This window comes from Corvus hawaiiensis, chromosome 5 (assembly GCF_020740725.1).
Source record: "Corvus hawaiiensis isolate bCorHaw1 chromosome 5, bCorHaw1.pri.cur, whole genome shotgun sequence".
Taxonomy (NCBI): domain Eukaryota; kingdom Metazoa; phylum Chordata; class Aves; order Passeriformes; family Corvidae; genus Corvus; species Corvus hawaiiensis.
Window position 1 is genome coordinate 17,491,422 of NC_063217.1, and position 26,329 is coordinate 17,517,750.

The window sequence follows — 26,329 nt, forward strand, 5'->3', positions numbered from 1 at the left end:
TTAAGTTACAAGACATTAAATTGGTGATTGGTTTTCCGTGTTAGGTTTGTGTTTCCTTTTTAGTTTAAATCAAAACATCAGTCTTCTTAGGACTTAGAATCTCCATTCATATATGTGATTTACCTCTTAAACAGTTAAGCCATCAGCAAGAATCTTGCACATCCAGTGAGATTCTAGAAGGGTTTTTCCAAGTTGTTTCTATATATACATATGTTTATATAGTCATTGCTCTTTACACTGTATTGCTTTTTAGCAGTTTGCAAGAATCCTCTATAACTGTGTCTTCTGTTTTTGAGAAAATATATGTTAACTTTCTGATGTTACCTGAAATAGCTAAATCTCTTTGGTCTCACTATAAAATGTTTCAAAATAATTTAATCATTCTTACGGCTCTTTTTGCAACTTCTGTGTTTTATCAAAATCTTTTCTTAATTGCTCTCATAACAAATGCTGACAGCTGTGCCACACTCCAAAGGTGCTTTTAATCTTAGATTTTATTTTCACACGTGGCTCTTCACTTGCAGTTGCCAAGTGAAAAGATGATGTCTACTTATGGATAAAAAATTAAATTAATTGTTATCGCATTCATTTGCTTATGAATACTGATACATACTTTGGTCAGTAGGAAGTCAGAAAACTGTCAGGTTTTGAATTTTCAGAAATTGCTGGATTAAAATAAAGTGTCTTAAAAGATACATAAGTAACTAAATGCCCCTTAAATTCATATGGTCTGGCTAATATTTTCTCAGCTCTTATTCTAACACTCCAAACTTTTGAGCAACTTCATACCACTGCCCTGATATTAAAATTAACTTTTCTTATATTCTTAACTTCTCTTCAACTGTACTTCATGTGTCCTTTTCCTCAAACCTTTTCTTATTGTCTTCCCTTCCCAAAGGTTTCTAAGACCAGTGTTTTCAAGATCAGTCCTGGCTAATGCATTGGACCAGATAATCAGATTTACACCATTGGACTATGGAGACATAGTGAATTTTCACTGAAATCTAGAACTTTTGCTTCTGTTTTTGATAAAATTTAATGCATTTTTATGTCCAAAAGCTTATATCAAATAATAATAGTACATAATCTTCAGATGCAATATTTAGTTATAATGTATTGCTTACATGCTTGTTCATGAGAATTCATAAGAGTTCATGAGAATTCATAAGCTTTACATATGGAGGAGGACCAAAAAGGTTCCTAATGAAATGAAAATATCTGCTGCAAAATAGCTGACATGAAACTAAAATTTTAGTATCAATATACACTGTGACTGAAGTTTTCCATGTTCTGCATGATAATTTAAAAAATGTCCCTTACCCTCTCTAGTTGGCTAAATATCTCAAATAAGGCCATAAACATTGAAAATCTTTTCATGAAAATAAAAATAATACTATATTATAATTTTACTAGAAAGGTTTTATGATTTGTCACTCACTGACCTCTGTTTAGACTGTTCATCTGTCAATGATACAGTTTTCTTGCTGTGCTTTTCTGTGATCTTGGGAAGGTCATTATTTCTTAGTTAAAGCAGAGTTTATGCCCATTGCAATATAAAATTGCTTTGTGTGCTTAATCAAAAATTTAGAAATTTGCTAAAATCTAAACATCTTCTATATATGCATAAAAACACAGAATAACTACATGTAAATAACAAAAAATGCATTATCCATAATGCAGAGTATTGAATAAAGGTTCAGCAAATTAAAATGAGGTAAAGAAATCTGTGGAGGTATTAACGTCTTCACCCTAATATATTTAATTTACCAATGCAGATTTCACTGAATTACCTGTGGCTTATATTTGGCATTCCTATCTTAATATTTCTTGGGCAAAACTTAAACCATATTCCATTTGACTACTTCAAAAATAGATGATTTTGCTACTTGGATAGCTAATCCTTCCTGCTTAACACACACAAGAGAAATGATTTGTCATGCTCTTACTCAAATATCTTCCTAATCTGAAAATTACTGTAAATCGTGTGCCTTTGTGCTTTTTACAAAACAGGAAAACCAGCTTTTTCATTTGAGTTGTCAGATGGTTTTGTATGTATAACTTCTAATCTGTTCTTTATTAGCATGTGTTCTATGCTGCCATTGTTCACATCTTTGGCTTTCTTCATACCCTTGTGTCCTATCTTGAAAACTAATTAAATTCAGACAACAGGATAATTTCAGGAGTCAAGAGAACATAGAGACACAGAACACAACAACCAGACAAGAAACACATGAAACCAGTGCTGGTTTCCAGACACTAGCAGTAGGTACTGGCCAGCATGAACACCATTCCACCTCTTGGGGGTTTGTGCAATTTTCTCGTGGGTGTTAAGTAGAAGAGGCACCTTGATGGACCTCTCTGTTGCTGCCAAGGGAAAGAAAATAACTCAAGCATGGAATAAATGAATATTTTATACATTGTGAAGGGAAGCTGGAGAAGGCCCATGTCACTTTTCCAGAAAAACCCTCTTAGCTCCCTGACAGCTGTGCCACACTCCAAAGGTGTTGTTAATCTTAGATTTTATTTTTACACATGGCTCTTCACTTTCCTCAGCAATTATGGGAGTGAAGTAATTTCAAAAGAAACTATGGATACTGACTTCTCGGTAGTTATCATTCAAATGTTTCTTCATCAATTACGTTTCTAAATACATGCTAAAGTAAGCAACCACATATTCTCAGTTAAAAAACTTCTATTTTTATGGCACATTTGTAGTGTGAAACCACATATTGTTTAGAAGGTAAACTCCTGTCACACTGTTGGTCTCACACAGTGGAGAGATTTTCAAGGTAGTGTTTCTGCTCTTTTAGAACAGGTGGACAGATCCATACTCGTGATCATACTTGTGATGAGTCAAGAGTGTAGCAGGATTTTATCTACTTTTTTGTGAATTTAAAACACTTATCTGAACAGCTTGACTAGGTTTGGTAGTATAAGAACTCTCATCAAAAATGGGCTAATTAGAGAGACTAACTTGACTCTGGGTGGCTCAGGCTAATTGCACTGGAGCCACACTGACAGAAGCCAAAGTGCTAACCAAATAATTCTTTAACAAGCGGTGTATTTTGCTATAGGCTGAATCTGTAACAATGGAGAGATGTCAAGCCCATCATCATTAGTGATGCTCTAGAGTTCAGAGCATGAGATGGCCCTTTCTGTAACGAAATGCAGGTTTGAGACCTGCTTTTGAGTAAATTCAATGAATTGTTTAATAGCTTTAGAATGGCAATTCTTGTTACTTTCTTCATGTAATGCAGCTGAAGAAGTCATCTGTCATTTAAAATCAATCCCCTGAGGAAATATTTGATAGAACAATTAGACTGGATGTTAACAGTTTGGCAAGCTTTAGGGCAACATTGACAGTGATTCTTTATATACAAATATTTAGGAAACTGTCAAATGGATTTATTAATACACAGAATTAGATTCTGAAATAAGAGATGCAAGTAATCTAATCATTCAAAATACATCTTTTGTTTTGTTAGATGTGGATGATATCACAGATTTCAACAGAATTCTGCTGCTGCTAAAGCTAGGAGTGACATTTAGTGGATTTAAGCACTCTAGAGGCACAGTTGTGGAGAGAGAAAAAAGGTACTTTGTTTAATAGCCTTGAGGATTCCTCCAGCAAGGGAGATCATTACTGTTTCCTTATTTTAAAAACAAACAAACAAAAAAACCCCAGAATCTGGCAGATGTTGCATGTGATGAGAGATGTGTTGGCTGTGTATTGCAGTTCTTCAGATTCAGGAGCTGCACTCAATCCCATCATTGAAATCTATTTTTTGGGTTTTTGACAGCTGTTTTTGCCATTTAGTTTAAAAGCAGATGGGGAAAATGCAAAGAAGAGCTGTCAATTTTATTACCATGTATAATCAGCATCTGTGCAATACATCAGACTCATTGCACTGCTTATACTTTCTCTCTGTAGTAAAATTCTTTTGGGATTTCTTGACAACCTTCTTGCAAGACTTTTTGTAAATTAGTAGATAGTGGAATTAAAAGTATAGGTTAATTAACTGCTAAAGGTACTACTCTGTCATCCATATTTACTTAATCAAGATGTTATGTTCTGATTGTTTAATTATAAAATATATGTCTAATTTGCTCCTCCATATTCAAATTCATGTTTTCTTAAGCAACATGTTTTGTTTTATTTTAGTATTACAAAATACTTTTTATATATCTCTGATCCCTTTACATGCGTTTAGGTGCAGCACATCTTGGTGTGTATTTTTTTACCATTCTCTACTGGGAGGACTTAGTATCTTGTACCCCATCTGTATGATTTAAAGTAAAAATGATTCTGTAGACAACAGGGTGTTCTTCATTCCCAGTCTGCACTCTTTCCTGGTGCAGCAGTCGCTCACAGAAATGACTTTTTATAGTGGGAAAATAAGCTAGTTTAAAAGTGTCAGTATAAATAAGCATGTTGTCTGTCTCTGTAAGTGCGGAAGTAGTAATCAGTAATGGTGTGCTGCAGGCTTATAGTACAGAACAGCATCCTCCTGGAAAGTGTCAAGTGATTTACATGTCACAGGGCTCTCTGGGGACCGTGTGGGAAGAATCTGTCTACTGGCTGGGGACCTACTTTGATTTGATTTGATTAGGTTGGAAGTCACAACTGCAGAAGCACCTTTGTTTCTTAGAATAGTAAGTGGTTGTGCATTACAGTGTCTGCAGTGATAAGCAGAGGGGAAAGATTTCCAAAGAGAAATGTTCTCAGTACATTTCCTAGATAGGAGAAATTAGGGAGTAGCCCTCAAAAAAGGTTTCAACCAGTTTGGTAGAATTAACAGACAATAAAACACTTATATATCAATGCAGAACTTCTTTGAAGTGAAACACTAAAAGGAGACAGAGACTTAATTAATTAAAAGCATTAATTAGCGTTTGTGTTGTGATGGGCAGAGTACTTTCTTTACATGAGGCAATGCAAGCTTTGATGAAGAATGTACTTAACTGTCTTCCTCCATTAGCTTAGCTTACTAAATATGCTACTAAAATTGACTGTGACTTTTGAAAAAGAAACCACCAAGGCACTGTTTATGATACATAGATGTTCATTTATAAGGAAGAATGACTTCTGGAATGACTTTGAAATAAGTTGTTGTGAACAAAATTTAATACAAATTTCATGGAAAAATACTGACTCAAGCTTTTTTTTTTTTTGTTCTTTGGTGATAAAATGCTATTTCTGGCCAAGTCATTTGCAAGCACTTAATGGCTGACTTTTTCAGTAATAGATAACTACAACCCAGCCTATTCTAGAATTCAAAATATTTCATTAATATAGGGCATTAATATAAAGGAGTTTTTAATTACTATGGGTTTTATCAGTAGAATGCAAATTTCCTTTAGATATTAGTCTATCTGTACTTTGTGACTCTGGAATATATCTAATTATATTTTCTCTGGAATAGTGGATGCAAATTTATACTCTGTGAAATTCAGCTGATTCTATGAAGATAAAGCAGAAAATTAGAGGATAACAAAGCTTGAAAATGCGGATTTGATTTGCTCTCTTTACAGACAAAGTGGAGTATAAAAGATTTTTCTTCTGTATTTATATAATCTTATTCTTCCCTTTTTATGTTAATCTCATTTTCTAAAATGCGATGTCTTTCACTTCCTACACTTTGGCATAAGAAAAGACATATTTAGATGATCCTACTATAACAAATCCTTTATCCAGAAGAGCTTGTAAATATATCCCAGCACTGCACATTTTGTCTGCTAGAATATAAATGTCTCACTAAAAGGAAATATTAGGTAAAGTTGACATAAAGTTCATTTTCATATCCATCAGTGAATTGGTACTAGAACTGCTGGAAAATTAGCTCTCAGAAATATGTTGCAGCAAGACTTCTTCAAGTTTTGGACCCATGTAATTTGTAGCCAAATTGGACAAAAGTAAATGAAAGCTGCTATTCCATCTTCTCTTGAAAAATGGCCTACATGGATCCTGTAAGGTACTTCAGTTTATAGAATTAATATATATTTTTAATTAAGAGAGTAAACTGGAAAATGCATTGTGTCTTTATTTAATGCTAGCCCTCGAGTTACATGCCTTATCTCTACCTAGTTAAGATCATTATATGTTTAAAGATACGTGAATGTAGGCTGGAGCCCCTCCAGCACTAGTGCAGACACTAGTAACTCCAGTTACAAATCTCTATGTCATGGACTAATAAGCAGCTTTTATAAATGATAGCCTCACGTGGGAGCATTGTTACTGCAATATCTGTTTCCCATATACCCAGAGACATTTTTCCCCACAGTCTCTCTCTCTCTGGCAATTCAAGACCTCCTCTGTATTATGGCCTAGTCCTTCCCTGTCCTTTTTTACCCACCCCTCGCCCCTGGCTCCCTTCCAGTCCTCTGCATATGCCCTATGTATGTGCCTGTGCAAGATATTCTTTGGCTGGTTTTCAGAGCTCCACATCTGATAAATGTCAGGTTAGGCTATCCCTGGTGGTTAGGCAGTTGCTTGCTGCCTAGTAGAGTGTTTAACAGGTATGGATGGTTGGCAACCGTGCTCTTCATGGCTGGGTTAATTTGGTTTCTCAACTCCTTCCAGTTGCTAAAATGAGGAAGTTTTATTATCTGGAGAGTTTACCTCTCCCTGATTTAGCCATCTGAGTAGAAAACTGTATTAGGTGATAAATATGACAAATCTTTATTTTCTGGGAAAACTAAGCTAAAATTTTAATGTAAGGACAGAAAATACTTGGGTGTGGCCTAATTTGGTGTTGGCCTTTAACTTCAGCAAGTTTTTACTTATTCAGGTGTTTGCCTCCTGCATCTAGCCAAGTGTATAGGAGAGAAGTGACCTTGTTGCTTTGTATCCTGGCCAGCACCCCTAGTCTGATGCAAAATGTGTTTCATGAATCCAAAAGGCTCAGCCAAGGCAGAGTATGAATGAGCATCATGTTTATGGAAAAGGTTTTCAGTCTTGTGCCATGGGATTCCCTTCCGTGTTTAAAATATACCTGAAATCTATAGCAAGGTGACAACATTTGCCTAGAAAGAGCTAAAACAGTTGTGATGAAGTGAGATTTTCTTTGTGTCTGGAAGATTTTTCTGGAGCTTTTGGGTTTTTTTGTTGGGTTCATCATAAGCCATTCAACAACAAATTCTGCTAAGTTAAAGCATGACCAGAATAAAGAGATTTTAAGTATTAAATATGTAAATATCTCCATCTGTACGAGACTTAATGAAGGCAAGGAAAAAAAGCTTCAGTTAAGCCATATCATGATCTCTTGAGAAACTTTACAAAAAGAAACAATTTCTGTTAGAATATTTTCATGGAAAAGCTTACTCAAAATATTTGAGTTTATTAGTTACACTGTACACACACAGATGCTCATATGTCTCAATCAGAACAAAAGTGAAACAGAAGACAGTTAATAGGACAAGAGTAAAAGGAAAAAAATAGGCCAATACTTCTGCATCTAGATTAAAAAAGGCTCTTTCCCCTTAAATTCTGAGGCAATGTCCTTGTAATTTAGATTAACGCAGTAAACTTACAGATTTTTGATTAATTTTATTAAGTAGATTTTGGCATTGTCTTTGTGTACATAAATCATAGAGTTGATACCTGTGCATGAAAGAGGGAAATACAAAGCTTATTAGATAAGCATGGTATGGAGTTCGAATAATCCTGCCTTTTCCTGTAGTGCTTTTTGGTATAATAGTTTCTTACCTTATGTCTACATGGTGGAAATTTGCACTGCCATAACTGTGGTATAAGGGCGTGTGTGAGTAAGTAGCTTCTGTTTTAAGTGTGCTCATTGGTGATTCTGTTCTGACTCATTGGTACCTGAGCCATAGGTCTATATCTGCATTGATTTCCCAAATGCAAATCTCTCCAAGTTCAAGAACTTCTTGGAAAATGGTTTCCATCAATAAATTCACACTTTGCAGTATGGGAATTTTCAATTACAGCCACTATACACACAAAGCAAGTGTGGCCAGTACATTAGCTACAAGTGGAGATTAAAATACTTGTTTAAAGAAGTTAGAGTTGTGGCTGTGCAATCCTAATATTATATCTTAAAGAAAATAATTAGTGTACCGTATCTAAAGAAATTGTGTGCATCTTTAAAAACATGGCAGTTGTCTTATTGCAGGTAGCAACATATGTTATCTGCTCTGTAGGAACATTCCCCTTCTCATTCCCATGGTTTGCATATTTCAATGAATTCATGGAAGTCTCTAAGCATTTTAAAATATGTAAGTTGCTATATGTGAATAGTACGTTGGGAGTAAATTAAGACTAATTCAAGATTGAAATTTTTAATGACAATTTTATCTTAAATTTTAGAAAACTCTTGTATGCTCTGAAAATAAGTTTTCTTTAAATATAAAATCAATATTGGGTTTTTAATTTCAGTATTACTCTCAATAGGTTAAGTTAGGCTGAATAATTTATTCTTTTTTCTTTTTTCTTTTTTTATGAAAGAAATAAAAATTATACTGAAAAAGGAAGAAAAAGTTGTCTTCTTTGTTGAAGTCTATCCCTTCTAGTTTCTTATGGCTTTAGATTCTTATTTAGCTTGGGGGTTGTATTTTTATGCTGTTGCTGTTCTTTTGCAGACGCTTGGAACAAAATTCAATTAAGGTCATACCTCCTGGAGCTTTCTCCCCCTATAAAAAGCTTCGAAGAATGTATGTACCCAATAACTTACATTTACTTTCATAAATTTATATATAACAAGATAAAAAACAAGTCAAGATGGTACAGGGGAACTGCAGTTAATGTGTGAACACTTAAAAAATTTGACTGCTAGAAGGTAAACTGATATGGCTGCCTGATTATTGACACCATATAGCATCTTTGTCATATTAATAATACTTGGGTTTTTAAAAAATATTGAAATTGTTTAATATGGTTCTGCATAGAAGCAGTATGTTTCTGTAGTGAAAATTCTAGTAAAAAAAGAGAATGAGGATAATTTCAGATTGTTTTTGAGGCTATATAGCGCTGTGGTCATAGCAGGCAGAGGATTCTTAAGAAAATGTGCTTAAGCAATTAGGAAAAGTAAATATTTTGTCTTTTTTTTCAAGCATTTGAAAGGTCTATTTTTAATTATGCATTTTGTTTCAGTGTACTGGCAATTTTAGTGGTTTTATATTAAAAATCTTCAGCAGTGTCTCATGTAAATATTTTAATTTCTTTCTCACATTCATGCTTAATTCTAATTACATATTATCTTAAACTTCATTATTTTGAAAATAGCTTGAATTAATTGAATCAAATTTTATTTATTTCAGTGACCTGAGTAATAACCAGATCTCTGAAGCAGCTCCAGATGCTTTCCAGGGCTTACGTTCACTCAATTCACTGTAGGTATCTGTTTGACCTGTAAACAGAAGAAAATTTCTTATATTCTTATGGTGAAATTATTTTGTCCTTTTGGCTCCCTGCAAAATTTTGCTATAAATTCAATCAATTCTGAAAGTTGTAATAATCCTTTCAGAACAACAGTGGTAATTGAACATTCTTTTACAGCTTGACACTAATAACTTATGGGGTTTTTTGTAAATATGTTCATGGCAAGGAGTTGAACAAAACCAAGCATGTCTTTTATTCCCCAGTTAGTTGTTTTACAAACAGCAAATCCACTTAGCAAGGTCCCTTGGTAAACCTGTAATCAGTGAGGTGCTGGTTCTGCAGAGAGCTCGTTGGGCTACACACCTTTTGGGAAAATGTGTGATCCTGCTGCCTCACAGGACCACAAGGATATTGCAAGTATCAAGTGGTTGTTATTAAATTCCTTTCAGGAATACTGGAATTTCTCTAATTTTGAAGTCAAAATCCCATAGCATATGCGTTTCATAATGGTAGCTTTGCTTTATTCCCTGGTACAGAGTCCTCTATGGCAATAAAATCACAGAACTTCCAAAGGGCCTGTTTGAAGGACTCTTTTCTCTGCAACTGCTGTGAGTATTTTTTTATTTATTCTATTTTGGAATCATTCAAAAGGGTAAACATGATGAGAGATTTATGCCAGAAGAACTGGCAGGAAATCCCAAATGTAAGATCAAAGTACAGTAAAACCAAATTATGCTAAAACCGAAAGAGTCAAGACTGTTCTAGGCCAGCTTGCCATTCATCCACAAATGTGATCATATCAGTTATTGTTTCAGCCTAAAATGATTAAAATTAAATCATTCTCCTGAGTGGAATTTCTAAGGATAACACACATAAAGATATGATACCCTCTAAATGGCAAATAGCATGTATGAAGTTGTATGGGAACCATAAAAGGAATATTTGTGTGTTTTATAAAGAGAAGATATATAGTGGAAATGCTATGCAATTGCCTTTCTAGTTGTACCCATGAAAGAACAGTACTACACCACAGTTTCATTGGTGGCTTTTAATGTTTTCTGACATTCAGTACAATTCTTTGACTCTGTGAACTCCAGCTGCTACTTCATTTAACACTTTGGAAATTTCCACATGTAACCTTTGAAACCGTTGCTCTTTAGATTTTATACTGGAATAAAGAATGCCATGGTAATATGTTTATTAAATATTGTCAATATTTAGCAGAAGAGGCTGTGCAGTAGGTGTACTGTGTAAAAGAAATAGACCATAAAACAACGGTGGTTTTGAAAGAACTTGTCCCAGAATAACTGACTTGTTGAGTTAGGGTCTTCTTAAAGAATCTAAGGCTTCTTCACACATGCTTAGAATTTTCTAATGTCCAGACTTCACCATGAAGTGTTGGCAAAGTGTCCATTACTAACAACTAATTGAAGATGGCAAAACAGTAAATATATACACAGAAAATGCAAGTTCTAGCACCACCTAGAGGTTTGCATTTTGATTTAATTTAGCCACAAAAATAGTATAGTGGTGGGCAGGGTATACTTCCCTGTTTTCCTTTAAAGATGTTTTATTTATAAAATATAATTCAGATCTTGTAAAAAAAAAAAAAGTAAGAGACCTTTCTGAACTCTCAATTCTGTATTAAAAACAATGTCCATATTTTAATATGCATTGTATAGATAGTACATTTAGGTCCAAGTAAGTTTCTACTTGTTTGCAAAACTTTTTATCAGAGCATTAGACTTCAAATCCACCATTTCATTCCATTTCTGGCTCAACATGGGAAGGAGTAAAAAAATATTGGGTTATAAAAATGCGTCTAATGGAATGACTTTTTTTTTTTCTCTTCAAAAGGAGCTGGTTTAGATTGGCTTGTTTGTTTTAACACTAAAAGTCTGGGAGGTACGGGGAAGAAAAGGTTCCCTTTGAAGATGCAGAGGAAAAGGATCCAAGACAGATTTGGATATATTCCATGCCACCAGTTTTTACTACAACTCTGTTAATGTGGCAGCATGCTGATTAGTAACATATAATTAAAAGTGCCACTGCACATCTCTTCCAGCTAATGAACACAGTGTTCAGTTCCTTTTTTGTTTGTTTATTTGGCAAAAGAAACTAGTTTTCCTTGAATATACTTGATTTTTAGGCTTGTTTCTTTGCACTATACACAAATACCACACAGACATTCTACCAGCACATATAAGAAATGTGATTTTAGCTAAATAAATGTACAGATTTCAACTCCAAGGTTCAAATATGTAGGAATACATATAACCTAAAGAAGATACTTAAATTCACTGAAATTCCTTACATCACTTTCAATTCACTGAAATTCCTTATGTCACTGTCAATTATTATTTGTAACTACATCTCTTGTTCTGGTTGCAAAGGTGCACAAAGAATTGTCTGTGAAAAAATGCTGAAGCTGCAGCATGGAGCAATTTCTTTCAATTTTATAATTGTCTTCCATTAAACAGATTACTGAATGCCAACAAGATCAATTGTCTGCGAGTTGATGCATTTCAAGATCTGCACAACTTGAATCTTCTTTCTTTGTATGACAACAAGCTTCAGACCATTGCAAAAGGCACCTTCTCACCCCTGCGTGCGATTCAGACCTTGTACGTATGTTCTTGTTTATGGTTTTCTCAAGTACGACTTCATATTCTACAGTGCAGTAAAAGCACTGGGTACTGCTGAGACAAAAGGGAAATAATGTGTGATATTATTGGTTTTTTTCTTCATGAAAGGCATTTGGCTCAGAACCCATTTATCTGTGACTGCCATCTGAAGTGGCTGGCGGATTATCTTCACACAAACCCCATTGAGACCAGTGGTGCCCGTTGCACCAGCCCCCGCCGTCTGGCAAACAAAAGGATCGGCCAGATCAAAAGCAAGAAATTCCGCTGCTCAGGTAATTTTCTTAGTTCAGCTGCTATTTTTCCTTTATTGGCAAAAAAAGTAGTGGTTATAGAAGTTCTAATGAAAGCAGCTGTCTCTCTACAGAATTATTAAACATTGCAGAATTTTTTTTTAGTTTTTTGACTGAATAAAGGGAAATCTGGGAAGCCATAGACTATTGGATCACGGAACATTACTGTAGTTTACACATTTGGCACTATTTCTGAGTATCATTAAGTCTAAGAAAATAAATGTAATATGTAAAACTTCAGAATGAAATGCTAAATTTATTCACTACAAATATCACCACCATAAATCATTTTGTAAAATTTCCACAGGGCTCTGGAATATGTGAAAGATCTGAAAATTTCTAAGTTCAATATGGAAACATGACATATCCCTTTTATACAGGCAGCTTGCCTCATACTGAAATTTACTGTTTTCTTTTTCTAATCTTATTCCGTTTCCTACTTACATTTCTTTAAATCCTAACTTTCGTCATATGGTATCCAGCTGTTCCAGGTGCATTTCACATTCTACAGTTTATTCAGTCTCAAGTGCAAATACCAGATGAAAACTGGTTTTTTATCCATGTTCCGGATACATTTATGACTATTCACACTTTGTTGTTTATCAGCTCTCGTTGTGAATACACATTTTTTCACTAAATTATCTGTAGTTAACTGCAGTCCATACTTTATCTAATAAAACTCATTCTTTGCTTGCTGACATTCAGGTGCATCTTCTATTTTTTTTTTTTTTTCTCTTTATTTAGCTAAAGAACAGTATTTCATTCCAGGTAGGTTTGGCTCTGCAGTAAGATTGACTAACTGCAGATATTCTCTCCCTTTCCCCCCAAAAGCAAAGTTTGTCATAGATTTTAGGAAACTGATGCATGTGTATTAACATTAGTCAATACCTGTAGCTATACATAGTTTTCCTTTGTAGAATATTAGTAATTCTGTTTTCTGAATATAAGAGCTTAGCATGCAGCTCCGTTTACCTTTTTCTTTCTCACAGATTTGCACACAACCTACCAAAATTATAGCTATACTTAAATTATTTAGAAGGTTGCACCTGCTAGTTCATATTTTAACTGACACTTTTACTTACCTTGTACCTTGCCTTTCTGCTGCTGCTGTTTTTAAAATGGAGCTCCTGAGCTGCTTTTAAACACAAGAAACCATGCTGCCATCAAAGAGCTAGCACAACTTTAAAAACTAAACATTCTACAAATGAACGTTTTCTTGCCTTGCTTTCATGCTCTACACTGGCTGCATCTAATGCTTGCTCACCCTCCTTTTGTTTAGGAAATCACAGTGGAATGCTTGGAAAAGAAAGCTGATATTCTTAATTAGGGGCATTCGGTGGTCACACGCATACAGTGAATCAGAAATGCTTTCCATTAAAGAAAATATGACTTTAGATTTGGGGTGAAATAGCAATTTACACACTGCTTTAAGCTACAATAAGTCTATGATATTTTTACAAAAGATTTACTGATGTTGGCCCTAGCTCTTTGAAGTATGGATCTTTCTTTATTTTACCTTGCTTGTCAGTGTGTGCACTGTTTTCTTAATAGAAAAAAATATACTCATGTTATATTCATAACAGATTATAAATAACAAAATTAACAAGAGAATAATGCATCTATTGATGAATTACAGTATGTGATTTGCAATCAGGATTTTCTGCCATAGTTTAATATCTAGAAAAATATCTACAATAATTGAATAGGACACCAGTGCACATCTTCTTTCAAATACTACAGGTATATCATCATTCTGCAGTCATCTTAGTTGTTGTCTCTTTAGCTCGTGTGTTTAACAGCTCTTCTCCAAATGCTGTGTGAATTAACACTTACATTTGCAGCAGTCATGTGAAGTTCTTCATGCCCTTATACTAATATGTTGTTTTGAATATGAAGAAAAGACAAAATGAAATACAAAATAAGGCAGCAATTTATCAGCACTGGCATCCACAAAAATGTGTTTTAAAGCAGCATAAAACAGGGGTATTCAATTTCACAAACCTGTAGTACCACTCAATATGTAGAACAGCTGCCACAGAGTGGCTTCTACCCAACCTTACCAGCACAACTTTTGTTGTGAGTTACAAGTGTTTTCTTGCCAGCAGGTGTCTTCACAGCCTGGTTATAATATGGCCACACATGCAGTTGAGGCTTCTTTAAGTACTCTTTAAAAATTGCTATTCCACGGGGAGGCGGGGGGGAAAGAAGAAGAAAGGAAACAATTCAATTAAACAAAATGGGCTATATACCTGCTTCTTGAAATACAGTTCTGTGCTTTCTCTTTCTAGCAGGCTATCAGGTAGATGCTACCTAAAATTATTTTAGTTGTTGAAGGCACTGTCCCTGAATATTTTAATTGTTTAAACTGCTAACAGTGATGTACTCTGGACACAGGAGGAAAAAAAAAGACTTATTTGTAGACTTGTTCATTCGGTATTTGAAAGTGCTAAAAACACTTCTTTATACTTAAGCAGATACTATAAAAAAAATCTTAGCATTTCTTTAAACACTTAAATATTTTTAATATTTGTTTTAAATATGTCATTTGGAGATGTTGCTCTGCGGACGCTATGAAGTGTTATTAAAGTTTCATTATAGTAATTTGGAAGACTAAAAGTTGGCAAGTATTAAATCATTTCTTTGAAAAAAAAATCATCTGCTACCTCCTAGAAATACCCTATAGTAGTTTCATCATATGTATTACTAAAACATTTACAAGTTGTAGATAACATAATACGTGATGACTCTTGGGGTTTTTTCCCCTCCACTGAGCAATCTGTTTCTCCTATATTTGTTTGGTTTATTAAGGATTTAAGTGGCATAGCATGTATATTGGACTCAATGATCCTTCAGGGTATTTTCCAACTCAGAATATTCTGTAACTCCTGTATATATTCAGGGAGCAGCTTTTAAAGAACGCATTCAAAATAGTGAAGAATAATTCATGGGAGGCATGATCATCATCCTATGTGAAATCTGTAATAAACCCCAATCTTACCTTCATTTTTAAATGCCACTCAAAATGAATTATTCTTTCTTTCTGCTAAAGACAATGGCCCTAGAACCATCTTCTAATCAAATGAAAGTTAAGTAGAGAACACGAGAGCTTAGTTCATGTTTTTGTCTTAATTGGCATTACTCTGTCTTTCTTTCCTTCTTGGCTATCTTTACTTTTGCAGGAGTTCACCATTTTGGCTGTAAGTAAAGTTCAGTGTCTGAACTAAATCACAGTGTACCTCCCAGCCCTGATGCACCTTCTACTAGTCTCAGTCTTTTCACCTTTGTCCAAGAAGAACCCACAGGTCCTTTCAGCTTCTCTTTGTTTTCTTTGTCACCCACCCTCAGTTCCTTACTGGATGTTTTTTCTTGATATGTTTAGGATGTTTTCTTTGACTGACTCTGGGAAATGGTGGAGGAAACTTTCAATGTGTTTTTTTTTTCTTTTTTTCTTTTTTTTTTTTAATATATACTGTACTTTTATTTAATCTGTGACAGTGATACTGTTACTGTGGCACTGGACATTCAGTAATAAGAATGCCATGTCATGTAAGCAAGTATTAAACTTCAAATGCTTCTGTGATTTATACCTACTCCTTCCTCTTTTCCCTTGCTCTTATCCTTGGCCTAATGGATGCAGTTTTGATAATGTAGCGAGATTTTCTGTTGTGCTTGATCTAACCATGTGGTTGTGAGGTATGAGTAAAACATGGTTCTGTCAAGCACCATGGAACGTCACGCAGCTTTCTACAGCATGGCAAGCTGCTGAGGCTTAAGTCAGGATCACACATTTTTTAAATTAAAGCTGAAACAGGGCTTTCAATCTTATGTGTTGAGATGATGTGGAGTATTGGGGCTATACAAAAAAATCAGAGGTTAATGAAGTCCAGTCAACAATACAAATTTGTAACCAGAGAAAGAGAAAAGGTGGCACTCAGGATCTATTTATTCTTGATGCAGAGAAAGAAAACAAATTCTAAAACAAAAAGTGGCATTTGTGTGATGAGCTATAAACAAGGCTAGATTGGCTGACAACATAATCAGCAGAAAGTACAGCTGTGAAAAGCTCAAGTTAATGTTATCCTGCTATGTGAAGTTGGTCTCAGTTTCTTTTTCCAGCATATCTTAAGTCCCTATATTGAACCCTCTCTTGAAGCCCTTGTGTCTGTTCAGTATCACGAAGTTTATCATGCATTTCCCAAGTTGCCCACCCATTATCTGCATTGCAGACGTCTTTTCAACCCTCTCACAAGAAGCAAATTTTATACTTTATTGACTTAGTATCTGTGTTTTGACTTGAATCTTCTACAGGCACTGAAGATTACAGATCCAAATTAAGTGGAGACTGCTTTGCAGATTTGGCCTGCCCTGAGAAATGTCGCTGTGAAGGGACCACAGTGGACTGCTCCAATCAGAAACTCAACAAAATTCCTGATCACATCCCCCAGTACACAGCAGAGTTGTAAGTTGAACCCATAAGAAAGGATTATTTACTTATGGAGAAACTAACTAAAACAGTCAAATATAAAACCACGGCTTTACTTTTTTTGAACAGCAAAAATTAAAAGTAACCTCTGTGGTGCGCTTCAATGGACTAAATATTCATAAAAATTATTTATGCATTATTTCAATACCCTGTAGCCTTAAAAACCCATGATAAATAAATAAGGTAACTATTCTATGTCTCTAGTTTTTCAGGACCTGAGCAACCCACTTGGATTTTTGAAAGGTAGTGGGGTTTATTTTACTTTTAATTTTTAACTACAGGAGAAAGTAGGGCACCCAGTAACCAGAGGGGTCTGTCTTAAAAAGTGCTACCTAGATGTTTAAACAGACAGAGCTGATCGCTATGCAAAGCACACATTACATTTATCAGGCAGGAGACCAGAGGAATATAAAGCAGACAAACAGGACAGAGTTGGGTTAAGAAGATGAGATAATAATATAATGAATAGAGATGGGCAGAGAAGAACTCAGAGATTATTACTTGCTTAATAAGTGACATATGGGAATGATTTGTAGGCATTACAACTGGAGTAGTCTTCGAGCAGGGAGTGAAAGATAAAAATAAGACAGCTTTACAAGGCTTCCCCATGTGCAAAGAATACTATGGGAGTGCAGAGGTGGTTGAAGGATTGGCAGAAAAGTAGATGAAAGTGGCTGTCATTGCAGAGCAAAAGTGGAAGGAAATAGCTGGTTTTCCTAGGAGATTCAGTTTAAAGAACAAGGCAAAATGTTGAGGGGGAAAAAAAAAGAGAGTTTGATTTGATATAGTAAAGCAGTATAGAGATGTGGAGACAAGAGTATTGTGATCAAGTTGTCACCCACAGGGGTGAGATGAGCAACAGGATGGCACATCTCTTAGAAGAGCAGTCTACAGCTGGCATCAAAGCAGCAGTATGGCAATGAGATATGAAATAATGAGACTATTGTTAAGTATTTGAATACCTGGAGACGAAAAGGGATTCAAAACTGAAGTATTTTTAAAACACAGATGGAGACTTTTGTCTGTCTCTAAGCTGGGAGAATGAGTTGAACTTAGTGATGGTCTGTGCTGGTTTTGGCTGGGGTAGAGTTAATTTTATTCACAGTGGATAGTATGGGCTTATGATTTGGATTTGTGCTGACCACGGGGTTGATAGTATAGTGATGTTTTTGTTATTGTTGAGCAGGGCTTACACAGAGCCAAGGCCTTTTCTGCTTTTTATGCTGGGAAGGAAGTTGGGTGTGCCTGGGAGGTTGGGAGGAGGCAGAGTGAGGACTGGTGACCCAAACTGACTGAAGGGCTATTCCAGTTCCTGTGACATTGTGCTCAGGATGTAAAGGGGAGGAAGAAGGAGGAAAGGGAGGACATTAGGAGTGATTGTGTTTGTCTTTGCAAGACACTGTTACACATGAAGGAGTCCTGCTCTACTGGGGATGGCTGAACACCTCTCTGCACGTGGAGAGCAGTGAATTAATTTATTGTTTTTCTTTGCTTGTGTGCTTGGCTTTTTCTTTTACTATTAAACTGTCTTTATCTCTACTCATGAGATTTCTAGCTTTTACCCTTCTGGTTCTCTCCCCGATCCTGCTGGCGGGGAGTGAGCGAGTGGCTGTGTTGAACATGGTATCTTGCTGGGTTTAAACCACAACATGTTCTTATTACAAATCTGAAAATTACAATCAGAAAAAAAATGGATACAGTCTTGGATGAAGGGAGATAGATTTCAGAAGAGAAATACATTTTATGTTATCCAATATTTTGGGATAATTTTTTTTAAATTTAAAAATAAAAGCTGATGGAATAGGTAACAGGTTAAATTGTGGCAGGAGATTATAAAGTAGTGGTTGTAAATACGATAGTTACTGAACCAAGAGATGAGAAATGGAGTTGTTGAAGTGATTAAGCATGTATTGCTTTGATTTTTAGGAGGAAACATGTTTAATTGTCTCTTCTCTGAAGAAATAATAATCTTAATTTAGCATTTTAATTGGTTTTCTCATTCATTTATTTACATGTTGAAGATAGTGTCAGGTGTTTTCTTTCCGTAATTATGGTTCCTACCTGTTAAATTCAGAAGGAACAATTAAATAATCAAGCTTCATCTACTCTATATCCTAAACACTCAAATTTCAGTCAACAATTTTTTTTTTGACTAAATGTTTGGTTACAGAACTTCTTTCAGAAAACATCCAGTCTTGTTTGAAATGTTAGTGGATTAAAAAATCCACCATTCCCCTGAGACTTTTACAGAAGGTAATTATTTCCTTTCACTTCTGTAAATTTTTTTTTAACTGAGAACTTTTAGTTTGAGATGGAATCTACCACTCTTCGGTTTCCATCATGGCTTCCTTTATAGTTTTTGCCATTAAAGAGCCCTCTTCTTTCCAGCATTCTATCCAAGTATAAGGGTGTTAAACTGTAACAAAGTCATTATTCAACCTTCTATTTCTATGGTACTTGATAGGCTGTACGGATTGTCCTTCAAGCCATTTGATATAATAAAAATTTCAATAGTCCTGAAAATATTCTAGAGAGGATAGAAAAATTGCTTCTTCATTTTTTTTACTTCTGCTAAAAATCCATTTGCTCTAGCCAAATACACTCTTTTGGTGTTTGCCTCACTGATGCAAAAGTTACAGCTCTTTCTCTTGTTTCCTTCTGTTATTCCTGGTCTTCGATGTGTTGTCTTTGTTGTTCATCTTGGGACTTCCCAGTCTAGTTCTAGGCCCATTCTTTGATTTCCAGTTCACAATATTTACTGGCATGTATGAGAATAGCCGCTAGTTAGCCTTTTTTTTTTTACCCACAAAATGTGATATAAAAATACTTGTTAGAGTCAAATTACATTGATGCTTCTGTAGGTGATGAGGAGAGCTAGACTAATTGCTGCTGGGTGATGTTTGGAGTTGAATCTCAGCTTGGAAATGAAGATCAAAAGTAAGGAAAAAAGGGTGTCCAAAGGTAGGCAACAAAGATGGTGAAGGGCCTTTGGGGGAAGCCGTATGAGGACCAGCTGAGGTCACTTGGTCTGTTCAGCCTGGAGAAGAGGAGACTGAGGGGAGACCTCACTGCAGTTACAACTTTGTCATAAGGGGAAGAGGAGGGGCAGGCACTGATCTCTTCTCCCTGGTGACCAGTGACAGAGCCAGGAGCTGGACCCGATGATCCTTGGGTCTCTTCCAACTCTGCATATTCTCTGATTCTCTGAAAAAAGTGTCCATTGTGTAGATTGCAACAGTAATAATATCACAGGAAAAAAACCCTATTTCTTCAAAGTAGTTGTTTTTTTTTAAAAAATCTGAAAATATTAATGTTGTTCAAGGCAGATACTTAATTTTTAAAGTTAAAAAAATTATAACTAAACCAACTAACTGCTGTTCTAACTTCCCATTTTGTCGCTTGCTCACAGTCTTCCAGAAAAGCAGTGAAATATCTGTGTAATCTGCCAATTTGATATAAAGTACACGTCTGTAATTGCACCCCAGAAATAAAATATTTTTCAGGTAGCTTTCTAATACATAGGAAAAGTCAGGAAGCATTTCAGAAATCATTCAAACCAAAGTCCCCAGGATAAATGCTAAATAAGAAATAATTTCAGTCTTATATGTTGAATTTTTAAAATGATTGTACAATAGATGATAACCTAACAAGGTAATTTTGGAAAGCATGAATATCACTGCACTATATTGCCTTCCAGGAAAGTTCAGCTATTGTTCAAAAACATGCAATATCTTAGCCATTGTGTTACTAAAACAGGAAAAAGCATCAAATATTCCATCCAAACAGAATGTATAGACATCATCATCAAATGCCTCTGTTTACTTTTTTATTTTGAGAATGGTATTTCAGTACTTTTCTTTGACTAAACCAGATAAATGTAATTTTAAGATCATTTTCTTGATCTAGTGATTGATAGGTAACAACTATAGTTGCTGTCTTTACCAGTGAGGAGCACTGGGCTCAAAAAATAATACTAAGATCCAGAATGGAGATCACATCTGTAAACTTTCCAGCCATGTGTAATAATTTTGATTCCATTGTGTGTGGACTAATTTAAACAAAATAAATACAATTTAAATGAGAATTAAAATTCTACATATGAAATTAGATAGAACTGTATAGCACCGGACATACAAGAGTGAGGAAAAACCAGCAAGTAGGTCAAGATAAAAGGATGTGGTTATCATACATATTAAAGATGAAGAAGTGCTATTGGGCACTAATGCAAATTTCATTTCAGGATATAGGTATAGGAATGTAGCATGTAAATTATATTAAATAATTATTGTACTGTACATAGCAGTAGTAAATTATCAGCTGGAATACTGTGTTAAAGGCCTCACTTTTCAGGATGGATATAATTGCTCAGAAAAAGATTCAAGGAGAACAAGAATCGTGGAAAAGAAGACTGGAAAGGTTGAGGGCATTTGTGTGAAAGAAACTTGAGAGACAGACAAAGTAAATTACTTTTAATAGGTAGAAGATTGTTGCAAAGAATAAATGATCAAATTGTTTGCCTTTTTCAATGGGGTTAGAAATGTTTTCAGTAGAGCAAGTATTATTAGAAACAGTAAATGTTTTCATTATTAAGTTATTCTTCTAGATGGTATAGCACTTGAAAAGTATTTGAAGATGTCAACATTTATAGAATGGTCAGTGCTTCTGTTGTTGATAGAGAGGGTAAAGAAAAGGCTGTTTAGAGTGAAGTAATTTTGTTAATTGACAATGTGCAAGAATATTTTATATGGTCCCACTAAAAATGATATCAAGTCATTCAGCTGATTTTTAGAGGTGATAGCATCTTCTGAAATTCATGTTTCTTGTAATTTGGTGTGGTATATGAATGTTTTGTGTATATCCAAAAACTTCTGTCTTCTTTCAGTTTGGTTCCATATTGAAACTGTTGTACAACCATACCTTCAGATTTACAACCTTAATTTCCCTTCTGGCTATCAATGAGAATGAACAGGAGGGAAGGATGAACAAGCAGCTTTCTTTAATTTTCTAGGGTTTTTTTAAACTTGTCTTGCAGTAAGACAATTCTGAAAAGCATTCTGGGTTTAGAATTGTGCTGAATTCCATTTCGCGGTGATCTTGTCAGTCATATCTTCTAAAATCTTTAAAGAAAAGCTGGACAGACTCCCTTCCTTAATATTATGGCATAATAAAATAATATTATTTTATGAAAAATAATAATTAGAGCATATAAAGGATCTAAGACTCTTAATTTCCATTTTCTTTCAAGAGAGGAAATAGGGAGTACTGGGTCAATGCAGGTAATTTTTGAAATATAGATGGTCCCGTAACCTAGCTGCTGTTAAAGGTGTACTGTACTGTAAGCCTTGATACCTGTGCAGGAAAGAGAAGTGCCCAGCTAGTATTTGTTGCTCATTGCATATCTTCTTACAGTGCTACAAGTCAGCATTAAATGCTGTCTTAAGCAATATCTGTGTGCCAGCTGTAGTAGTATGAAGATAAATCATGGTGAGAGAAGTGTTTTTAAATTCATGGGAAGACCAATGCAGTGGGTACCCTATTCAAAAGAAGAGTAATTATTTCATTCTTGTAAATAGTGTTCTGCGAGTACCTCCAGATGTCTGGCAGACTCCATCTGATATCCTTTAAAGAACAGAAGACTAATCTTCAGTGGTTTATATGTCCTTCTTAAAGATTTTTATTTATAAGTTGCCATGGAATCCTTCCTTAGTTACATTTTTGTTTGAAAAATTAAAAACATCATCTTATATTCCTTTTCGATTTCAGCTATATAAAATTTTGTGATCAGGTTTTAAAAATGTCTTACATATGTCTAAGTTCAACTAATGAGAATGTTCATTCACAGGAATGAGAATGTTCATTCACAGGAATTATCAAAATTAGAAATGTCACTATATAAGGAATTGTTCTTCAGCTACCAGTTAAACATCAGCTATCCAGGGAAACCAAACTGAAAAGTTCACTTAATGTGGAACATTCTGTACCAGTGCCTGAATAATTTTTTTCTGACATTGATGTAATTTCTTTTAGGCGACTAAATAACAATGAATTTTCAGTCCTGGAAGCTACTGGAATCTTTAAGAAACTTCCTCAGCTGCGTAAAATGTAAGTGCAACTTCAATGACCTTGTCTATTCAGATAGTGTATTAGCTCCTTGCTGTGTCTCTCCACCTTTCTTAGTTCTAATCTACAAAAGATTCAGTATATTCCAATCGAAAATCAAGAATGGGTTTAAATTAATCCCTGAGGTAGGTCAGAGTTGGCAGCTCTTCTCTATGGGGCTTGGCACTGCCAGCAACCACTTCTCATGGTGTATAGCTCCAGCACCTTTGTGGCAATGTCCAGCCAGCTGGTCTGTTGTGCAGCCACAGCAGGGAGCTCGCAGTATAAGCTGCTTAGAAAAGATTCCAGTAATCTTTTGTAACTTGCTGTATTACTCTCTAACCAGACAATTTTGCCTCTTACAGCACATTAAGGACATGCCATTGATTCTGTGCTCCATTAAACTGTCATTAGGTGAGGGGAATATCAAAACTAAAATGACTGAAAAAAAGTGGTTTGATAGGTCGTCCATGTAAAGCCATGTTAACAGTTAATATTTTAAGAGGAGTTTATAATTTTACCAGTGCAGTTGTTTCTAAAAATAAGACTATGAAAATCTTTTCTTTAGCCTATGTAAAAGATGTATATGAGGGTAGATCATTTAGTTAGACTTTGTGACTCTGTGCTCAATCGTTTCAGGATTAAATGCAAACATAAATAGTAAGTGAAGAAAAATGCAAGTGGAAATAGATTAGTAGTCACCAAGTGACTACCATTTGTAAGAGATCAGTCTAAATTATTAGCGATCAAAATCTTAAGGGAGCAGTAGTATTGCTTCAACTATTGTTAGCCTTAACCAAATCCTTGCTGGCATGATCACAATTAGTTAAATATTTATTACTGATTTTTTAGATAAAAAGATTTTAAAAATTCCAACAATGTAAAATGAACTTGCCTTTGACCTCTCCACTTGAGTACACCTTGCCACTTTGAATTGGGCTGTGATAATTAGAAAAAAGAATGTAAGAATGTCTGGCACAACAGTGTTCTGGTGCTATATAGTAGATAACGCTGTTTTCTTCAATCTTCAAGAATCTCAGATTAGCACTTTTTACAACTACCGTGTACTTCGGAACTATCAAGTATCAATACAAAGCATCAGTGGACAAGGAAGGGGCTATAGATGTCATTCATCAGGACTTCTATAAAGCCTTTGACATGGTCCCCTCCAACATCCTTCTCTCTAAATTGGAGAGAGTTGGATTTGATGGGTGGGCTTAGATGGATAAGAAATTGTTTGGACAGCAGCATCCAGAGAGTAATGGTCTGTGGATCAGAGTCCCACCAGACATCAGTGACAAATGGTGTCCCTTAAGGACCTATATTTAATGTCCTCATCAATAACATAGAGAAAGTGATCAAGTGCACCCTCAGAAAATTTACAGATGACACCAAGCTGAATGGTGCTGTTGCCACACCTGAAGAATGGCATGCCATCCAGAGAGACCTGGACAAGGTGCAGAGGGGAGTCCTGGGAACCTCATGATGTGCAATAGCCCAAGTGCAAGGTGCTGCACCTGGGTCCCGGAAACCCCAAGTATCAATATGGGCTCAGGGATGAACAGAAGAGACTTGGGGGTATTGGTTGACAAGAAGGTCATGACCAGGCAATGTGTGCTTGCAGTCCAGAAAGCCAAATGTGTCCTGGGCTGCATCCAAAGCAGTGTGGGCACCAGGGCGAGGGAGGGGATTCTATCACTCTACTCCACTCTGGTGAGCTGCATCCAGCTCTGGGGTCCGCAGCACAGGAAGGACATTGACCTGTTGGAGCAAGTCCAGAGGAGGCCACCAAAATTATTAGAGGAATGGAGAGCACATCTCCTACAAGGAAAGGCTGAGAGATTTGGAATTGGTCAGCCTGGAAGAGGGCCTCAGAGTGACCTAATTGTGGCCTTTCAGTATCCAAAGGCAGCCTACAAGGAAGGTGGAGAGAGACTTTTTGCAAGGGCGTGACAGAAGGAGGAGGAATGGGTTTAAACGGAAAGAGAGTAGGTTTAGATTAGATATCAGAAAGAAATTCTTTACTGTGAGGGTGATGAGACACTGGGAAAAGTTGCCCAGAGAAGCTGTGGATGCCCCATCCCAGGAAGTATTCAGGGCCAGGTTGGATGAGTCTCTGAGCAACCTGGTATAGTGAAAGTTGTCCCAGCCTACAGCAGTCTGATTGGAACTAGATAATATTTAAGGTCTTTTCCAACCGAAGACATTCTATGATTGCAGGATTCTAGAAAATAAATAAAATGCTTCATGCTTCATACATGCACATGCATACACACACATATGTATATCAGATCTTCATATTTAACCATATTCCTTTTAAGTTGAGGAGGTGTTCAAGACAAAAGAAAAAAAAAAGAATATTAATCAGTCTTGGGGTACCTGTCTGTTGAAACTCCCACAGGCTTTAAATCCCTGGTTATTTTAAAAGGCAAAAAAATTTTAAAAGATAAATAAAAAGTTAACTATTTTAATAATACTGCTCCATAACTTCCTAATATAGTTATCAGTTGTTACAACATTTTTTCATTGAGAGAATAACACAGTGACTGCTTAAGCATTACTGGAAAGCAGTGAAGTACTAGTGTTACAGAGACACCAATATGAGTGAATTCTATACTTTTGTGAAGTTCGTATTTCTTTTGGAGGTTCAAGATAGGTGCAAAGATATTTCTGCACAGATGACATTGAAAAATTAAGGCCTAAATGTTTCATTGATTGGATGCTTCATCAGTAACAAAGCATGTGTATGGACTGGAACATTGATTAGCTATGCAACATTAATCTTTAAAATATCTGTGTGAAGTGGGTGAAGTAGTATCTGTGTTACCACAAGAACAAAAAAGATTTTAGGAAACTAAGGGCTTGACATGGACAAGCCATCTGAGATTAGAAACAATTAGTTTCTTGCTTCCAGTCTTCCACAGCACCTTGCAGACTGAACAGCTCTACTGTTAAACTAAATGAAAGCGGTGATTGTGGATGTTGTTTACTTAGACTTTAGCTAACCTTTGACACCATATCCCACAGCATCCTCTAGGATAAACTGGTTGTTCATGGCTTGGATGGACTTATACCTCACTGGATAGAAGAATGGCTGGATGGTTGGGCCCAGAGGATAGTGAATGAAGTTAAATCCAGTCAGCAGACAGTCACAAGTGGTGTTCCCTAGGGCTCAGTGTTACGGCCAGTTGTGTTTAATACCTGTATCGATGACCCGGATGAGAGGATTAAATTCACTCTCTGCAAGTTTGAAGATGATCCCATTTTGGGCGGGAGTGTTGATCTGCTGGAGGGCAGGAAGGCTCTGCAGAGGAATTCAGACTGGCCAAGGCCAACGGTATGAGGTTCAGCAAGTCCAAGTGCCAGGTCCTCCTGCACTGTCACAACATCCCCATGCAGTGCTGCAGACTTGGGGATGGAAAGCTGCCCAGCAGAAAAGGACCTGGAGATGCTGGTCGACAGCCTGGTGAACATG

At 35.8% G+C, this 26,329-nt stretch overlaps 1 protein-coding gene across 19 annotated transcripts in view; it reads left to right on the forward strand.

Annotated features, from left to right (window-relative positions):
• Positions 1–26,329, forward strand: part of SLIT2 (slit guidance ligand 2) — a 263,355-nt gene that overhangs the window by 178,706 nt on the left and 58,320 nt on the right. For 10 of the 19 annotated variants that reach the window (XM_048303516.1, XM_048303514.1, XM_048303515.1 and 7 more), the window contains 9 exons: positions 8,599–8,670; positions 9,277–9,348; positions 9,874–9,945; positions 11,818–11,961; positions 12,091–12,254; positions 13,017–13,040; positions 15,452–15,469; positions 16,581–16,731; positions 22,783–22,857. In XM_048303516.1, the coding sequence (XP_048159473.1) occupies positions 8,599–8,670; positions 9,277–9,348; positions 9,874–9,945; positions 11,818–11,961; positions 12,091–12,254; positions 13,017–13,040; positions 15,452–15,469; positions 16,581–16,731; positions 22,783–22,857 (792 nt within the window). The remainder of the gene's footprint in view (positions 1–8,598; positions 8,671–9,276; positions 9,349–9,873; positions 9,946–11,817; positions 11,962–12,090; positions 12,255–13,016; positions 13,041–15,451; positions 15,470–16,580; positions 16,732–22,782; positions 22,858–26,329) is intronic. The other 9 variants (XM_048303499.1, XM_048303503.1, XM_048303510.1 and 6 more) reach the window with 2 other exon arrangements.